The 20,133-nt window shown below is 34.2% G+C and overlaps 1 protein-coding gene and 1 long non-coding RNA gene across 2 annotated transcripts in view; one reads left to right on the top strand and one right to left on the bottom strand.

The window, feature by feature from the left end:
• LOC116273726 overlaps window positions 1-15,560 on the top strand; it is a 39,045-nt gene extending 23,485 nt beyond the window's left edge. Inside the window, exon 3 of the long non-coding RNA XR_004182064.1 lies at window positions 15,508-15,560. This is a non-coding gene — a long non-coding RNA (uncharacterized LOC116273726). The remainder of the gene's footprint in view (window positions 1-15,507) is intronic.
• Window positions 1-20,133, bottom strand: part of STXBP5L (syntaxin binding protein 5 like) — a 488,571-nt gene that overhangs the window by 93,624 nt on the left and 374,814 nt on the right. The window contains exon 21 of the mRNA XM_017955191.3: window positions 2,889-2,954. Within this exon, the coding sequence (XP_017810680.1) occupies window positions 2,889-2,954 (66 nt within the window). The remainder of the gene's footprint in view (window positions 1-2,888; window positions 2,955-20,133) is intronic.

Raw genomic sequence — 20,133 nt, 5'->3', positions numbered from 1 at the left:
GTTGATGGGTGCTGACGAGTTGATGGGTGCAGCACACCAACATGGCAGAAGTATACATATGTAACAAACCTGCACATTATCCACATGTACCCTAGAACTTAAAGTATAATTAAAAAAAAAAAAAGAAAATAAAAAGAAATAAAGGGTATTCAGTTATGAAAACAGGAAGTCAAATTATCCCTGTTTGCAGATGACATGATTATATATTTAGAAAACCTCAACATCTCAACTCAAAATCTCCTTAAGCTGGTAAGCAACTTCAGCAAAGTCTCAGGACACAAAATCAATGTGCAAATATCACAGGCATTGTAATATGCCAATAACAGACAAACAGAGAGCCAAATCATGAGTGAACTCCCATTCACAATTGCTTCAAAGAGAATAAAACACCTAGGAATCCAACTTACAAGGGATGTAAAGGACCTCTTCAAGGAGAACTACAGACCACTGTTCAATGAAATAAAAGAGGACACAAACAAATGGAAGAACATTCCATGCTCATGGATAGGAAGAATCAATATTGTGAAAATGGCCATACTGCCCAAGGTAATTTATAGATTCAATGCCATCCCCATCAAGCTACCAATGACTTTCTTCACAGAATTGGAAAAAAACTACTTTAAAATTCATATGGAATAAAAAAAGAGCCCACATTGCCAAGACAATCCTAAAGAACAAAGCTGGAGGCATCATGCTATCTGACTTCAAACTATACTACAAGGTTCCAGCAACCAAACAGCATGGTACTGGTACCAAAACGAGATATAGACCAATGGAACAGAACAGAGGCCTCAGAAATAACACTGCACATCTACAACCATCTGATCTTTGACAAACCTGACAAAAACAAGAAATGGGGAAAGGATTCCCTATTTAATAAATGGTGCTGGGAAAACTGGCTAGCCATATGTAGAAAGCTGAAACTGGATCTCTTCCTTACACCTTAAACAAAAATTAATTCAAGATTAATTAAACACTTAAATGCTAGACCTAAAACCATAAAAACCTTAGAAGGAAACCTAGGCAATACCATTCAGGACATAGACATGGGCAAGGACTTCATGTCTAAAACACCAAAAGCAATGGCAACAAAAGCCAAAACTGACAAATGGCATCTAATTAAACTAAAGAGCTTTTGCACAGCAAAAGAAACTACCATCGGAGTGAACAGGCAACCTACAGAATGCGAGAAAATTTTTGCAATCTACTCATCTGACAAAGGGCTAATATCCAGAATCTACAAATAACTCAAACAAATTTAGAAGAAGAAAAAAAAAAACCCATCAAAAAGTGGGTGATGGATATGAACAGATACTTCTCAAAAGAAGACTTCTATGCAGCTAACAGACACATGAAAAAATGCTCATCATCACTGGTCATCAGAGAAACGCCAATCAAAACCACAGTGATATACCATCTCACACCAGTTAGAATGGCGATCATTTAAAAGTCAGGAAACAACAGGTGCTGGAGAGGATATGGAGAGATAGGAACACTTTTACATTGTTGGTGGGAGTGTAAACTGGTTCAACCACTGTGGAAGACAGTGTGGTGATTCCTCAAGGATCTAGAACTAGAAATACCATTTGACCCAGTCTTCCTATTACTGAGTATAGACCCAAAGGATTATAAATCATCCTACTATAAAGACACATGCACACGTAGGTTTATTGTGGTACTATTCACTAGCAAAGACTTGGAACCAACCCAACTGTCCATCAGTGATTGACTGGATTAAGAAAATGTGGCATATATACACCATGGAATACCATGCTGCCATAAAAAAGGATGAGTTCAAGTCCTTTGTAGGGACATGGATGAGGCTGGAAACCATCATTCTCAGCAAACCATTGCAAGAACAGAAAACCAAACACCGCATGTTCTCACTCATAGGTGGGAATTGGACAATGAGAACACTTGGACACAGGAAGGGGAACATCACACACCGGGGCCTGTCCTGGGGTTGGGGGATGGGCGAGGGATAGCATTAGGAGATATACCTAATGTAAATGATGAGTTAATGGGTGCAGTACACCAACATGGCACATGTATACATATGTAACAAACCTGCACATTGTGCACATGTACCATAGAACTTAAAGTATAAAAATAATAAAAAATAATAAAAATAAAAATGAACTATAATTTCTTGTCTGTAAGAACAGATCTGTCATTCAGTAAAGACAAACCTAATTATTTTGGTGTCTAGAAACTTACACAAAACTATATATACATTATAGAAAAATCAGAATTATCAAATACATAAAAATTTAAAAAAACAGGCAAACCAATCATAATCCCACCACCCAAAATAGAGTTAACTTTTTTTTTTGACATACAGTACCTTAAAGATGTATCCCTGGGAATCTTATTCTTACATTTTAAATATATTTTAATGGGTACACACTTTGTCTTGATGTTTTGCTTCATATCATATTCTATTATCATTTTTCTTTGTCAATTAATGAATATACATGTTTCCAAACTGTGGTCCAGAGGAATGGTATCATTTGCTCCTGCATGTATACTGTATATTTCCCACTAATTCAGCTCTGGCCAGAGGATGACAAGTTTCTGTATATTACCAATTTTTATTTGATACTTAGTAAGCATTATTAATGTATCTGCAAAATAACTTTCCTTTAAAATGTCTTTTAAAGTGTTGCACTTATACTTCTGATCTTAATTTTATTTTGAGATAAAAGTATTTTAAAGGACATTTATTCATATTTTATATTTGGAATCAAATTTGCTTACAGTAAATTTAATGAATGGAATTACACCTAATTACTAAAATTATAAATTTCACATTATAAAGATCATGAAAATAAAGCAATAGATTACTCCAGTGAACTACCAGAATCTTGAAAAATACCACTCACGTTTACCTGAGGTAGGAGACTTGCAGCGCTCAAGTTCTAGGGGAACTGGACTGTCATTCAGTTCAGTTAAACCTGAAAATACAATGAAAAAAATGAGATAAATTTTCCTAGTCTTTTGTAGGTTATTCTAATTTCTTAATTCCTACAAGTTTAAAAGGCTTTTTTTTTCCATGTGAAAACTACTTTACCATGACCAAGTTATGTCAATTATTCTGAATTTTAAAAATATTTTTATTAATTTTTTTTCTCTTTATAGAGATAGGGTCTCAGTATGTCGCCCAGGCTCATCTTGAACTCCTGGGCTCAAGCAATACTCCCACCTCACCTACCCAAAGTGTTGGGATTACAGGTGTGAGCCAACATGCCTGGCTTATTTTGAAAATTTGTTTAAACAAATGATACAGGAAAAAATAAGGAGCAGTAACTGATTGACACACAAGATTATTTAAACATGGATGGCACAAACATATAAAATCCTTTTTTTACTATTTTTATAAGAAATAGCTACTTTAATAAATGACTCAATTTTATCTGAAAATAGATAATAAATAATAAGAATTAGAAGGGGTTTTAACAATACCTAATCAAATATCCTCTCAGGCAATATGATTATTGGCTTTTAAAAGATCTTTAAAAACTGCTATGAATTCTAAATTTTGTATTTATTTATAAAAATGTAGTATTGTATATTACATACTGTGTTTTGTTCAATAGTATCAAATTCCTTATAATAAGCACTATATTTTTCTCTTTCTCATATTTCTTAATTTTTATTCTGCCACTTTTCTGACAAATGCAACAATAGACACACAGATTAATAAACATTTTATAATTCTCTGTACTTGCCAATCTGTATTTATATAGTATTTGTAAAATGTTCTTCACTATGGTTTTTCTATCTTTGTTATAAAGTCTCACAGACTTTCTTTTGTGAAATAAATATTCCTAGTTTCTATTTTAATCTGTCTCCATGCTCAGAAACATTTGAGAGCTATTTTCAATGACCGAAATAATCTTTGTTCCTATTCTTTCCCATCACCCTCTTCTTTATACAATTTATAACAATAAGCTTGCGGTAGGTCCAAAAAAACCCAGAATTTTGAAACTGAAAGGTGCCTTGTGACAACGTAGCCCAACTCTTGTGTTTTATAAGTGAGAAACTGTAACTTCAAAGAGTTTAAGCTATTTATTCAAAGTCAGAGAAGTCAATAACAGAGCTTGAAAAGGACACAGGACTCAGATTTTTACATACTATATTATTCTGCACTCATATTTCAATTGCTGATAGAGCACTGAATACCAACTCCAAAGCTTATTGTTTGCTCTATTTCTTTCTTCATTGAACATTATTTTCAAGACTTTCAATTTAATGCTCATCCAATTTTAAATTTCTGTTTATAATCATAGTACACATAATATTTGCTGATATAAATGTTACCATTAATCTGGAAATAGATATTTATCAAACTAAACTATGTTGAACACAGTCTTAACCCTAGATATACAAATTAGATAGGAAAAAGTTTGACTAAATAAGCAATAAATGTTAATCCACAGAGTTGCTATAAGAGTTTTCCAGGCACTCCTTGAATGTGTACTGACTTAAACAGGCTTTGCTATCTGACAGCAAATTAGAAACTGCAAGTTATAAAGAGGAGGAGGCTGCTAGAACTAGAAACATTAAGAAAAATAACGTGGAACAGTGAAAGAATGGGCAGAGAAAGGAACTATAATGACTAGTGAGTGAGTGATCTGGGACCATTTAACAGAGGTAGGTATTTTACAGATCTCTGAAAGGCTTTAAAGACATTATTGTCAGTTGAGTCAGTGAATCAAATCTATTGAATGGCTACTGTGCCACACGTTCTTTGTAGTAATAGTAATAACAGAAAGTGACATCTATTATTTTGTACCCAATCCTCTGCTAAATACTTTATATAAATTATCCTTTTCACACCTACCAATACAATGAGAGGGGTTTTAATATTAACCCCATCATACAGATAAGAAAACAAGGAAGAAAGGTTATTACATCAATTCTCCAAAGTTAAACAGCTAGGAGGTAGGATGGGATTTGGTCACTATAATATAGTTAGTAAGTAAGAAAGCATGATGCATATGTTAGAAAGAGTTTCATCAAAATTTTAAAATACAAAATTTGGTGGTTAAAGAGCTAAGCTCATTTGTCTGGAAAACACCATCATTTCTATTTCTGTACTGTCTATTGATTCTGTCATTTTCCCTAGCTCCTTCTGAATTCACCTACTTTCCTGATGAAGGTAGGAACTGAACTGAATATGGATCTAACAATAATAGTAAAACTACTTCCATGTGCCAATTTACAATGTGTCAAAACCCTAAAGCAAATAATTTTATAGTTATCATCATTAAATACTATATAGTTATTCAAAGCAATCATTATTTAAAAATAAACATTTTTTGTACTATAGAAGTAATGCTTTGTCCCTCTAGAAAACTTGGAAGATACAGAAAAGTGATGGAGGGGATTAAAAAATACACAATTTCATCATAACTTTGGCTTTTTTCTTCCTTCCTTTTTTTTTTGAAACAGAGTCTCACTCTGTAGCCCAGGCTGAATGCACTGGTGCCATCTCAGCTCACTGCAACCTCCACCTCCTGGGTCTCAACCAATTCTCCTGCCTCAGCCTCTCAAGTAGCTGGGATTATAGGTGTGTGCCACCAAACCCAGCTAATTTTTATATTTTTAGTAGAGACAAGGTTTCACCATATTGGCCAGGCTGGTCTCCAACTCCTGACCTCAAGTGATCTGCCTGCCTCGGCCTCCCAAAGTGTTGGGATTACAGGTGTGAGCCATCATGCCTGGCCCCTTCCATGATGATTTTTAATCCAATAAAGACAGTTTCATATTCTGATTTCTCTAAATAACATTTATTTCATAAACAATTCCACCATTTAAAACATTTTATCAAATCATTATAAAGATATACCATACTTTTAATTTAACATTCCTCCATTGTGAAACATTTGGATTTTCCCATCTTTACTATACTAAATAATGCTACAATAAATACCTATATGTGAAAATCTTTGATTTGTTTTTGTTTTTCCCTTAAAGACTTCCATAATCTTTCCACTATGCTACGACAGGGGCTGTTCATTTTGCATTCTCCCTAGCAACTTACGGGAGTTCCAATTGCTCAATATCTCCACCAATACTAGGTAATATAGTCTCTTAAAATCTTAGTTCTTCTGGTCATAGTAGTATGTTATTATGATTTTAAATTTCTCTGATGACTATTGATAGTTGGAACATTTTCATGTGCTTATTGGCTAATCATATATCTTCATGATCCTATTCAACTCTTTGGCTTATTCTTTATGTTGGACTGCTTACATTTGTGTTATGTAGTAGTAAGAATTCTTCATATATTTTAGGTAAGAATTATTAGTCAAAATAGGCATTATGAATATTTTCTTTCAGTATGTGATTTATCTTTTAATTTGCTTAATGGTGTTTTTCTTTTTTTTGAGACAGAGTCTTGCTCTGTTGCCCAGGCTGGAGTGCAGCGGGGCAATCTTGGCTCACTGCAACCTTCACCTCCCGGGTAAAAGTGATTCTCCTGCTTCAGCCTCCCAAATAGCTGGGATTACAGGTGCGGGCCACCGTGCCTGGCTAATTTTGGTATTTTTAGTGGAGACATGGTTTCACCATGTTGGCCAGGCTGGTCTCCAACTCCTGACCTCCAGTGATCCACCCGCCTTGGTCTCCCAAGGTGCTAGGATTACAGGCATAAATCACCATGCCTGGCCCTTTTTTTTTTTTTTTTTTTTTGAGGTGGAGTCTCGCTCTGTCGCCCAGACTGGAGTGCAGTGGTGGAATCTCGGCTCACTGCAAGCTCCGCCTCCTGGGTTCACGCCATTCTCCTGCCTCAGCCTTTGGAGTAGAGTAGCTGGGACTACAGGCGCCCGCCACCACGCCTGGCTAATTTTTTGTATTTTTAGTATAGACGGGGTTTCACTGTGTTAGCCAGGTGGTCTGGATCTCCTCAAGATCTGTAATCTCATGGTCCGCCCTCCTCGTAAGCCACTGTGCCCGGCCCACGCCTGGCCTCTTAATAGTGTCTTTTGATGAGCAGCAATTTAAGTTACTTTAAGAACAATTTATTATTTTTATTGTAATTCCTTTTTGATTCCTGTCTAAGTAGTCAGTGCCAAACCTATGGTCATGAAGATATTATTCTTTGTTTTCTTCTAGAACTTTAAAAATGATTCATTGTGACATGAAGTAGGGATTAAAGTTCATTTTTCCTCCTATTTGTTTGCCCAGTTGTTCCACCATTATTTGTTAAAAAGACTTTCTTCATTGATTTTTATTGGTACCTTTGTCAAAAACAAATTGGCCATACACGTGTGGATCTATTACTGGACTTTTTATTTTGTAATGATTGGTTTGTCTTTTTTTTTCAATTACCACACTATCATAATTAATGTAGTTTCAAGGCACATCTTGAAATCAGGTAGTGAAGTTCTCCAATTTTGTTCTTCTTTTCCAAGAGTGTTTTAGTTATTCCAGATCCTTTGTATTTCCATATAAATTTTAGAATCACTTTCTCAAGTTCTACAAATAATTGTTAGATTTTTTTTATAGGACTGTGATAAACATAGAGCTTAATTTGGTAGACGAAAGATCTTTTAAAAATTGAGTCTTCCAACCTGTAAACCTGGTATTCCCCTCCATTTAAATAATTTTTAAAATGTTTCTTTCTGCAATATTTTGGAGATTTTGGTATCGAGGTCTTCTACATAGCATTTTTCCAGTCATCTCATTCTTTTTTGATCTTCTGTGTAGTTATTGTATCTATTTTTAAAAGTGGAACTTTTGAAATTTCCAACAATTATCGTTGAATTTATCTTTTTGATCATGTTAGGCATTGCTTCACATATTTTGTAACTCTGTTATTTGGGACATATATGTTTATAATTATATCATCTTGATTGATTGACACTTTTATCATTATAAAAGGTCTGTTTTTATTCTAGTGACATTCTGCTTGCTTTAAAATCTATTTTTTCAAATGGTACTAGTATAGTAATTCCAGTTTTCTTATGGCTGTTGTTCATATGATCTTTTTCCATTCATTTTCAACCTATTTATACCTTTAAATCTAAAATCTCTCTTATAGACAGGATATAGTCAGATCTTGACTTTTTTTAAAAAACAGTCTCACAGTCTATGTCTTTTGATTGGATTGTTTAATCCCTTAACATTTAATATTATCAATATATTTGCATTACACTTGTCATTTTCCTTTTGGTTTTCTCTGTCTCATGTCTTTTTTTGATCCTCTAGTCCTCTTTCACTACTTTGTTTGGCATTAAGTGAATATTTTCTTGTGTGGCATTTTTTTCCTTTAATTAATCTTTCACCATATTTTGTGGAGTTTTCCTAGTGGAAAAACTTGCCATATACATTAGAACTTACTGTATACATCTTATCGGAGTCTACTTCAGATGTATACTGACTTAATTCCAGTGAGATACAGAAATGTTCATTTTTAATAGCTGTATTCTCTCCTATGTGCCGTTATTGGTATACAAATTAAATCTATACATTTTATAAACCAATAAAACATTATAATTACTACTTTATATAATTTTATTTCTTTTATAAAAGCTAAGAAATAAGAAGAACAAGAATATATTTATAACCTTATGATTTACCATTTTACCATTTTTTGTCCTCTTTATTTGTTCTGGTGAATCCAGGCTATCATCTGGAATAATCTGTTTACTCAAACACAACTTTCCTCTCACCCACTTCCTTTGTACTGTTATTGACAAATATATTTAATTTCTATATGTTATAGATCCCCAAATAACAATTATATATACATATGTTGTTTTATAAACTGCTTTAAAAATTAGCTGAGAGAAGAAATATGCATTTATATTCTTTCATAATTACATGGTTACCTTAACAATGCTCTTTGATCCTTTGTGTAGATTTAAATTACAATCTAGGTTCACTTTCTTTCAGCCTGAAAAACTTCCTTTAGTATTTCTTGTAAGGTGGCTCTGCTAGTAATAAATTCTCTCAGCTTTTGTTTACCTGACCATGTCTATTTCAGCTAATTTTTTGAAAAATACTTTTGCTGGATATAAAGTTTTTTTAAAAATTTAATTTTATTTTAAGTTCTGGGATACATGTGCAGGACATGCAGGTTTCTTATATAGGTAAACATGTGCCATGGTGGTTTGCTGCACTTATCAACCCATCACCTAGGCATTAAGCCCCACATGCATTAGTTATTTATCCTGATGCTCTCCCTCCCCCTGCCCCCACAACAGGCCCCAGTGTGTTGTTCCCCTCTGGATATAAGTTTCTTGAATGACAGTTTTTTCATTTGACCAATTTGAATATGTCATCCCATTCCCTTTTGGCCTCCATTGTTACTGATGAGCTGTTAATCTTGTTAAGAGTTCCATGTATGTGACAAGTCGTTTTTCTCTTATTGCTTTCAAGATTTTCTTTTTGTTTTTGCCTTGAAGCATGTTTCAGTGTGTTTACTATGATGCATCTGGTTGTAGATATTTTTCCATTTATCTTCTCGGAGTTTATTGAACTTCTTAGATGTGTAGATTAATGCTTTTCATAAAATTTGGGAAGTTTTCAGTCATTATCTTTTCACATATTTTTCTCCTTTCTCTGTCTCTCCTTTCCTTCTGTAATCCTAGTATGTATATGTTGGTGCCCTTAATTGTGTCCCATGTTTCTCTGAGGCTTTATTTTTCTTCACTTTTTTTTCCTCTCTGTCCTTCAGAATGCACTGTCTCTATCAATCTATTTTCAAGTTTACTTGTTGTTATTTTTGCTAGTTCACATCTACTGTTGAGTCCCACTACTGAATTTTTCTTTTCACTTACTGTACCTTTCAACTCCAGAATTTCCATTTGGTTCCTTTTGTAACTTCTATTTCTTTATTTGTGTTCTTGATTTGATGAGACATTGTCATCATAGCTTCCTTTACTTCTTTAAGCATAGTGTCTTTGAGTTCTTTAAGCATATTTATAATGGTGGTTTTGAGGTCTTGGTCTGTTCAATCCAACATCTGGGTCTTCTCACAAGAAATTTTTGTTGCCTTTTTTTCCCCTGTGAATGAGCCACACTTTGTTTCATTGCAAGTCTCATGATATTTTGTTGAGAACTGGATATTTTAGGTAATATATTGTAGCGCTTCCAGGTACTGATGACTGATTCCTCTCTCTCCCCTCCAGTTTTTGCTGTTTGCTTATTTATTTATTTAGTGACTCGGCTAGACTATTTTCATGAGGTTTATTTCCTCTACATTGTGAAGATTTTGAGGTTGCTTCTCAGAAGGCACAGTATTCAGTGTATATACAGTCACTCTGGGATGGCAGTAATTTTAGCAGGGTTCTCTTTGACTATCTCCTTCATCTCTCTGTTAAGCTGTCTGCCTCTGTTAATATCATATACAGCTGTTACACTGCTGAATCACAGCTGGGTAATTGCTCTATTATTTTATTGTTTTTAAAGCTTAGCATCCACGAAATGTTCTAGTATTTTTGACAGTACCCTGGGACATACATTGTACAGTATTCTGATCTAATTTAATTTGATAAGGGGTCATTTTTGAGGCTAGTCTTTGAGGTTTAAATCCCAGGAGGGCTCTTCTTAGCAGTCTCTTTCATTGGTTCTCACTGGTGAACTAGCTTACATATGGTATAGTTTGTTGCCCCTAATTAAGAGGTGCTATCAATTACTTCCTCTCATTTCATTATCACCAGATTTCCCATTGGTTTTGAGAGCACACTTAGGCTTGAACTTTCCCACACTGTTTCGTGTAAGGCTAGTCACTTTGGGGAGGGCTTTGAAGCTCTCTATTCAGGTAGCGTTTCTTTCCTGGGCAAAACCTTTGAGCCACTAGTCTGGGCCCTGGGCAAAGGTGGTATCCTCTGGTCTTCTCAGCTTATCTTTTCTAGCATAAAACTTCTGCCCTATGAGCAAGATGGGGTAAGGGTAATCAGGGACTCAGTATTTATGGTACTGAGGTCTATGCATGGGGTAGAGCTTCTGTCCTGTGAGTGGGGGATGGGCAGAAGGGAGCCTCTGACCTCTTGATAACACTTCCCAGGAATTTGGTCTCTTCAACTTGGAGTTGGAGGGGATGAGAAATCTGGCAACCTGGAAGGGGGAGAGGAATTAAGTGAGTTGTGGTTCAAGTGCCACAGACTCTCATTGTTTCTACCAAGTTTCAGTAGATTTTCTTGAATAAATATTTCTTCATTTGCTATATGCCCTTAGGAAAATTTCCGGAGATTGTATGTGGTTGTTTTTAAAATACCTTTCACAAATTATCCTTTTTCACTCAGGAATAGGTCCATGATACTCCTCAGGCTGCCAGCTGGAAGTCTATCCTGTACATGGTATTTTTTTAAAGTTCATTTCCAAATTGTTTGCTGTTATTTATATGGAAATATAATTAATTTTTGTCTACTGACATGCATTCTTCAATCTTGCTAAATTCACTTATTATTTTTGTAGTTTCCTTTGGGTTTTGTACCTACACCATCATACCATTGGCAAGTAAAGAGAGTTTTAAATTTTCTTTCTAATCTTTAGGCATATAATTTTTTAATCTTGCTTTTTGTCCTTACTAGGTTATCAACTGCAATGTTGAATAAAAGTGATGATAGTAAACATCCTCTTCTGGTTACTGATTCTAAAAAAAAAATTCAGTATTTCACAATCAAGTATGATGCTGTAGATTTTTCTTAGTAGGATTTATTCTATTGAGGAAATATTCTTCTATTCTTGTTTTGTTAAGGATTTTTATTTTAAAATATTTAATTTTGTCAAATGTTTTCACATGTATTGAGATGATTGTATTATTTTCTCCTTTATTATGTTAATCAGTATTTTACATTCATTGATTTTCAAATTTTAAACTTGCATTCCTGGGATAAATCCACCCTGGTTATGATGCTTTATCTTTCTTTTATATGTTTGTCTTCCATTTGCTAATATTTTATTTCTGATTTTTGCATCTAGTTCCATAAACGAGACTGACTTGTACTTTTATTGTACTGTCTTTGTCAAGTTTTAGTTATCAACATTGTGCTGGTTTCAGATAAACAGTTGGAAAGATTTCCTTCTTCTTATATTTCCTGGAAGAATCTGCATAAGATTGGTGTTACTTCTTCCTTAAATCTTTGATAGGGTTAACAAGTGCAGCCATCTGGGGCTTGTAGTTTTCTTCGTTGTGGGTATTTAATTTTGAATTCAAAAATTTTCATGATAGGAGTTACTTATACTTTCCAATGTGTTTGGTGTTAGATTTGGTAAGTTTTGTCTTTCAAGGGATCTCTTAATTTCATCTAAATTGCCAGTTTCTGGGAATAGAGTTAATAATCTTACTTTATTATCTTTCATGTCTGTAGAATCCACAGTAATGCTTTTTTTTTCCACTCCTGGTATTACTTTGTTTCTTTTTTCTGAATCAGTGTTGTTAGGGTTTTATATAATATTTTTGAAGAACTGTTTTGGGGTTTTGTTGATCTACTCTGGTTTGAGCTCCATTTCATTCATTTTTGATGATTATTATTTCCTTTACATTGAGTGGTTTTCATTGCTCTTACTTTTTAATGTCTTAAGAGCTTTAGATCATGAAGTTGAGATTTAAAAAAAATCTAACATAGCATCTAATGTTCTAAATTTTCCTCTAGGCACTGCTTCAGTAGCATCTCATTAAGTTTGATATGTTGTGTTTGTACTTTCACTGAGTTCAAAAATATTTTAAAATTCCCTTTGTAATTTCTTTTTTAAGCTATAAGCTATTTAGAGATGTGTTGCTTAATTTTCAAGTATTAGGGAATTTTATACATATTGTTGATTCCTAATTTAATTCCTTTTGTGGCCAGAGAACGTATTCTACTTAATGTCAATTATTTGTAATTTATTATAACTTGTTTTATCGCCCAGTCTATCCTTATGAACGTTACATGTTTACATGAAAATAATTTGTATTTTCAATTGCATTGTGTAGGTGTGTATGTAATTTGATCAATTTGGTAAAGAGAGTTGCTTTAGTTTTTTATAACCTTACCAATTTTTGTCTATTTGTTCTGTCAGTTACTAAAGAGAAATGATACATTTCCATCAATGATGGTAGCATTGTCTATTTCTAGGTTTGACAGTTTTTGCTTCATATATTTTGAATATTTCTTATTAGGTTTATGCAAGTATGTAGGATTTTTAAATCATTCTGGTCATTTATTTTATTAATTTGAACTGTTTATCTCCTTACCTTGAAGTCTACTTCATCTAATATTAATATAGCCATATCAGCTTTCTTGGTGTTAGTGTTTTCATGGAATTCTTTTCCCCTTCTTTGACTTTCAACCTATTTATGTTTCTATAATTAACGTGCATCTTTTATAAACAGTATATACACTGTTTTTGGTATTTGTTTCTTTTTAATCTTATCTCAGAAGCTCTTTTTCTTTTTTTGGAATGTTTACTCTATTAACATTTAATATAATCTTTATGGGGTTAAGTTTATGTCTATCATCTTTCTAATTGTTTTCAATTTGTCCCCTCAGTTCTATTTTTTTTTTTTTTTTTTTTACTGTTCCTCATTTCTGTCTTTCGAGAAAGTAAAATATACTTAGTATTCCATTTTACCATCTCTTTGGCTTCTTAGCTACACCTCTCTGTTTTATTTTCTTTAATGGTTGTTCTAGGGACTATAATGTGCATCTATTTGTTAGATTCATTACAGTCTATCTTTAATTATTCTTACATCACTTCTCCTATGTTTAAAAAAGCAGTATAATTCTGTATACTTCTCTTCTATACTTTGTGTTACTGTTGTCATACATTCTACTTCCACATGTTATAAATCCCATAATACATTGTTACTTCTGAAAAAGTAACAAAGAATTTAAGGAAAGACAAAATACCTTTTTATATTTACCCACATATTTATTATTTCTAGTGCTTTTCATTCTTACCTGTATTCATAATTTTCCATCTTTTTTTTTTCATCTGCTTTAAAAATTTTCTTTATTGCTTAGAGTACAGATCTGTTAATTCATGTACTTTCATTTTTGAATGATATTTTTGCTAGATATAGAATTCTGGATTGATAATTATTTTTCTCTAGCACTTAAAAGATGTCATTATGTTGTCTCTAGCTTCAATTATTTCTGATGGAAAAAATCACTCTTTATTCATATTGTTCTCTTGTATTTGTGTATGTGTGTATGTTTCTGTACTGCTTTTAAGATTTTCTCTTATATGTTAGTTTTAGTAGTTTGACTATAAAGTCTTAAGTGTGGTTTTCTTATATATCTATGTGTGTGTGTGTGTGTGTGTGTGTGTGTATATATATATATATATATTTTTTTTTTTTGAGATGGGGTCTCTGTTGCCCAGGCCGGAGTACAGTGCGGCAATCAAGGCTCACTGCAACCTCTGCCTCCCAGTTCAGGCGATCCTCTAACCTCAGCCTCGCAAGTAGCTGGGACCATAAGTGCATGGCCAGCTAATTTTTTGTAGTTTTTGGTAGAGACAGGGTTTCACCATGTCAGTCTGGTTGGTCTTGAACTCCTGAGTTCAAGTGATCCGCCTGCCTCAGCCTCCCAAAGTACTGGGATTACAAGCATGAACCACCATGCCCAGCCCTTTTGTATTTTTCTAGTTTAGGGTGTTCTGAGCTTCTTGGATCTTTAAGTTGATGTTTTTCATCAAATTTGGAAAAAATTTCAGCCAAAGTCACTGATATCCATTTAGCTTAATTATTATTATTTTTTAACTCTGCTTCTGTTTGGATCATTTCTACTGACCTGTATTCAAGTTAACTGATAGTTCCTACTACTGTGCAATATATTGTTAAAGCAATCATGTGAACTTTTGTTTTTGAAAGGAATGCCTTTTATTCAAAAAGTCCAATTTAGGTTCCTTGGTACTAAGTATAAAGGGTGCCTTGACCTTTCCATAAAAACGTTTAAATGTTACTGTCTCTGAAAAAACAGTTTTAGAATATGAAACCTTTATCCTCAAGATTTCTATGAATACGAAACCCTCAAGGAGGAAAAACATCACCAGCTCAATTATTTCTATAAAATATCTTCCTTGTTTGCTTTTCATGTTGCTATGGGAAAAGATAACAATACTGTTTTAAAAAATGACAACGATAGATGATTTCATGAAACTGGCTTTTGATTTTTTGTCTATCTAATGCCTCAATTCAGAGGTCAAAGATGAATATAGGATTATATATTATCCTTCCATGTTGATGGTTACAAGATCTGCTAGGAGAGCAAATACAGTTGAAAAGATGCTGTTGGTGATTATTACCCTACACTGAGTTCACAAAGGTTCTTATAATTAGGAGAGGAAGCCAAAAGACACTTAACTCTACATATATAATCAACACATATATTCAATGGTAAAAAACACACAACATGAAATCTACTTTCTAAATAAAATTTTAACTGTACATTACAGTATTGTTTACCATATTCATACTGTTGTACAGCAGATATTTAGAACTTATTCATCTCGTATAACTGAAACTGTGTATCCACTGAAGAGCAGCTCTCCATTTTTCTCTCTCCACAGATCCTGGCAATCATTCTTCTACCTTGTGCTCCTGTGAGTTTGACTATTTTAGATATATGCCATGTAAGTAGAATCATATAGTATTTGTCCTTCTATGACTGGCTTATTTCATCTAGTGTAATGTCCTGAAGGCTCATCACATGTAGAAAATCATGTCAAAATATGACAAGATTTTCTTCTTCTTGAAGGCTAATATTCCTTGTATGTATGTACCACATTTTCTTTATTTATTCATCTGTCTGCAGATATTTAGGTTGTGTAGAAGGTTTTAGTTTGATGCGGTATCACTTACGTATTTTTGCCTTTATTACCTATGCCTTTCATGTCATATTCAAGAATTCATTGCTACGACCAATGTTACGAAGCTCTTCACCCATATTTTCTTCTGGAAGTTTTACAGTTTTAGGTTTTACATTTAATTTTTAAATGTATTTTGAATTTATTGTCACATATTATGTAAGATAATACAAATAGCCAATAGCTATACAAAAATAACATCACTAATCAACATCACTAATTATCAGAGAAATGCAGAAGAAACTACAATGAGATATCACCTCATACCTGTTAAGATGGCCATTATAAAAAACAAAACAAACAAACAAAAACAGAAAATAACAAGTGTTGATGAGGATGTGGAGAAATTGGAATCATTGTGCACTGTTGGTGGGAATGTAAAATGGTACAGCTGCGATGGAAAACGGCACTAAGGTTCATCAAAAAATGAAAAATAGAATCCATATAGTCTACACTTTAAAACTTTTTCTTACTAAATTATTATTTACCGTTATGTTCTAAATGTTTTCAATTTGATTTCACATTTCGGCCAGATAATATTTTGTTGTAGAAATACATTGTAGATGTAGGTGTCAGTAGACTATCCCTACTCTTCAGTTGTGGCAATCAAAAAGTCCACAGACATTGCCAAATATCCCTGGGGGACAATATCACGCCTAGTTGAGAGCCTGTTTTATTTATTTATTACTTATTTATTTATTTATTTATTTGAGATGAAGTCTCACTCTGTTGCCCAGGCTGGAGTGCAGTGGCGCGATCTCGGCTCACTGCAAGCTCCGCCTCCCGGGTTCATTCCATTCTCCTGCCTCAGCCTCCCGAGTAGCTGGGACTACAGGTGCCTGCCACCACGCACGGTTAATTTTTTGTAATTTTTTTTTTTTTTTTTGGTAGAGACGAGGTTTCACCGTGGTCTCAATCTCCTGACCTCGTGATACGCCATTCTGACTCACAATGAGATTACTATTAACTAACGTTAAGAACATTCACACATACTGCTAAGTAGTATCTCCCGTATTTTGTATGTTTTTGTTGATTTTTGTAAGTTCAAAGATAGAAACGTATTTTTTCCTACTAATTACAATTCAGTGTAGTTGATTTTCAATACAAAGCTTTGTAGTAAGAAATCTACACTGTAAAACTGATTTTAAAAGAAAAACAAACCTACTAAAATACTGAACTGAAAATCAGATATAACAATCACTTGTTTCATCTCTCATTGAAACAATGTACTTTTCAATGTATCTCTTCATTCTGTAGCTCTCTCATTTCTTTTAAAAAGTCTGTCTATAATAACAGACGAAGCCTCCTATTAAATATCAGTCCTTGTACCTGTGCTCTGATTTCCATTCCTTCTCACTTTCTTAAGAGTTTTGTTCCTTTAGTTATCCCCTCTCTCGCTTATTCTCAATCTCTTTTTCTATGGATCATTCTATATTCACATAAATTAAAAATATGCTCTTTTCTCTAAAATTTAAAAAACTCCAAACTGCTCCTTTTAACATCTTACTCCAATCCAGGTATTAATCTATTTTTTGGCACCCCTTCATAACCAAATATCTTTAAAGAGGTATTCAGTTGTGCTGTTTCCTCACCTGCTGCTCTTCAGTTTAACAATATTTTGGCTTCTATATCATTGCTTTTCTAAAATTGCTTTTTAAAGGGTCACTAACAACTTTCGCAGAGCCAGACGCACTCTAATCACTTTTCTGAACCTATCCTACTTAGCTTATCTGTAGCATCTGATGGAGTTTACTACTTCTTGAAACATTCCCCAGTTTTTGTTTGTTTGTTTGTTTTCTCTTCTGTGAAGGTCTTTTCCTTTTTCTCTTCTCCCCGGCAACTCCTCTTCTTCCTGAAATTAAATGTCAAATTCCTGACATCTCTATCCACAAGTCTCCTTTTCTTCCCTACTTCCTTCTGTCTCTCTCTCGCTTTCTCTTTTTCTCTCTTGTCATCTTCCTTCTCCGCTTCCTCCTTCCCCTCCTCTTCTTCTAGGTAATTTCATTTATTCCCATGCCATTATATACCACCTATACGCTAAAGACTCAAATTATTGCCCTAGACCTCTCATCTGATATTCAGACTTACTTGTCCACTTGACATCTCCATTTATACAAAAGACATAATAAAATCTAGCATGTCTAAAACTGAACTCTTTATTTCCTACCACCACATGCCCCCTCCTATCTCAAACTTCTTCACCTTTGTGAAAAATATCATCACAATCAGTGGCTCAAGCCAAAATCTGGGAATAATCTTTGATTCCACTCTCTTATCTCTCACATTGAATTATAATCAGTAGCTCTGTAAATGCTAATGATTTCTGAATCTATCCTTTTTTCTCCCACAGCATTGCTATCACCCTAGTCAAGGCCACTTTCATTTCCTGCTGGAGTGCAATACTCGCCTTCTAATGGGTACACCAGCTTGCTTTCCTTTTTGGTTCCACAATATTTTCTTCACACAGCAGTGTGGATATTTTTAGTCATAAATCAAAGCATATCATTCCCCTGCTTAAATTAAAATAGAATTTCTTATAATTACTTCAGAAGCTTTTATGATCGTGTCCTTACTCATCTCTACAACAAAATCTTCACTTATTTTTTCTCTTCTGCACAACACTGTCAGCTTCCTTGCATTCTTTCTGTTTCTAGATGATATAGTTAAGCCCTTTACCATCTTAGAACCTTCTATTTCATTTATTTATTTATTTTTTGAGGCAGAGTTTTGCTCTTGTTGCCCAGGCTGGAGTGCAATGGCACCATCTCGGCTCACCGTAACCTCTGCCTCCCAGGTTCAAGCGATTCTCCTGCCTCAGTCTCCCAAGTAGCTGGGATTACAGGCGCCCACCAATACACCCGGCTAACTTTTTGTATTTTTAGTAGAGACAGGGTTTCACCATATTGGCCAGGCTGGTCTCGAACTCCTGACCTCAGGTGATCCGCCTGCCTCGCCCTCCCAAAGTGATGGGATTACAGGCGTGAGCCACGGCGCCTGGCCTATAACCTTCTTATAAGCTGTTCACTCTGTCTGGAATGTGCTGTTCCCTGCTCTTCTTTGCGTTAGTTCTTCTTTTAAAAAATAGGCTTGTTAAGGTTTAATTAATATGTTTATAAAATGTACTATTGGAATACATTTTGACATACGTATACATCCATAAAACCATCTCTGCAATTAACATAATAAACACATCTGTCATGCCCAAGAGTTTCTTTGTGCCCTCTTGTAACCCTCTCTTCCAGCCCTCATCACATGTGTCCCTTCCCATTCCCAGGCAATTACTAATCTACTTTCTGACACTATGCATTTGTTTTCATTTCCTGGAATTCTGTATAAATGGAATCATACAGTAATGTGTCCTTTTTTTCCTGATTATTTTTACTCACTACAATTATTTTGGCTTCATCCATGTTGTAGCATTTATCAATAGTATATTCCCTTTTATTGTGGAGTAGAGCACCATTGTTTGGATTTGCCAGAATTTGTTTATCCATTTACTTAACAAAAATTTGAGTTGTTTTAGTTTTTAAAAATTTTTTAATTTTTTTCATTTTAATAGGTTTTTGGGTAACAAGTCGTGTTTATTTACATGGATAAGTAATGGTGATTCCTGAGATTTTAGTGCACCCATAACCAAGCAGTGTGCACTGTACCCAATGTGTTGTCTTTTATCCCTCACCTGCCTCTCACCCTTTTCCTTGAGTCCCCAAAGTCCATAGTATCATTCTTATGTCTTTGCATCCTCATAGCTTAGCTCCCACTTATAAGTGAGAACTTACAATGTTTGGTTTTCCATTCCTGAGTTACTTCACTTAGAATAATGGTCTCCAGCTCCATCCAGGTTGCTGCAAATGCTATTATTTCATTACTTTTTATGGCTGAGTAGTATTCCATGATATATCACATTTTCTTTATCCACTTGTTGATTGATGGGCATTTGGTTGGTTCCATACTACTGCAATTGTGAATTGTGAATTTTGCTGCTATAAACATGCATGTGCAAGTGTCTTTTTCATATAATGACTTCTTTTCCTCTGGGTAGATACCCAGTGGTGGGATTGCTGGATCAAATGGTAGATCTACTTTTGGTTCTTTAAGGGATCTTCATACTGTTTTCCATAGTAGTTGTAGTAGTTTACATTCCCACTAGCAGTGTGAAAGGGTTCCCTTTTCACTATATCCATGCTAACATGTATTATTTTTGATTTTTAAATTATGGCCATTCTTGCAGGAGAAAGATGGTATTGCATTGTGGTTTTGATTTGCATTTCCCTGATAATTAGTGATGCTGAGCATTTTTACATGTTTTTTGGCCATTTGTATATTTTC

The sequence above is a fragment of the Papio anubis genome, chromosome 2 (genome assembly GCF_008728515.1).
Source record: "Papio anubis isolate 15944 chromosome 2, Panubis1.0, whole genome shotgun sequence".
Classification (NCBI taxonomy): Eukaryota; Metazoa; Chordata; class Mammalia; order Primates; family Cercopithecidae; genus Papio; species Papio anubis.
The sequence above is the reverse complement of the archived record's forward strand: the minus strand, read 5'-3'. Positions and strand labels throughout refer to the sequence as shown.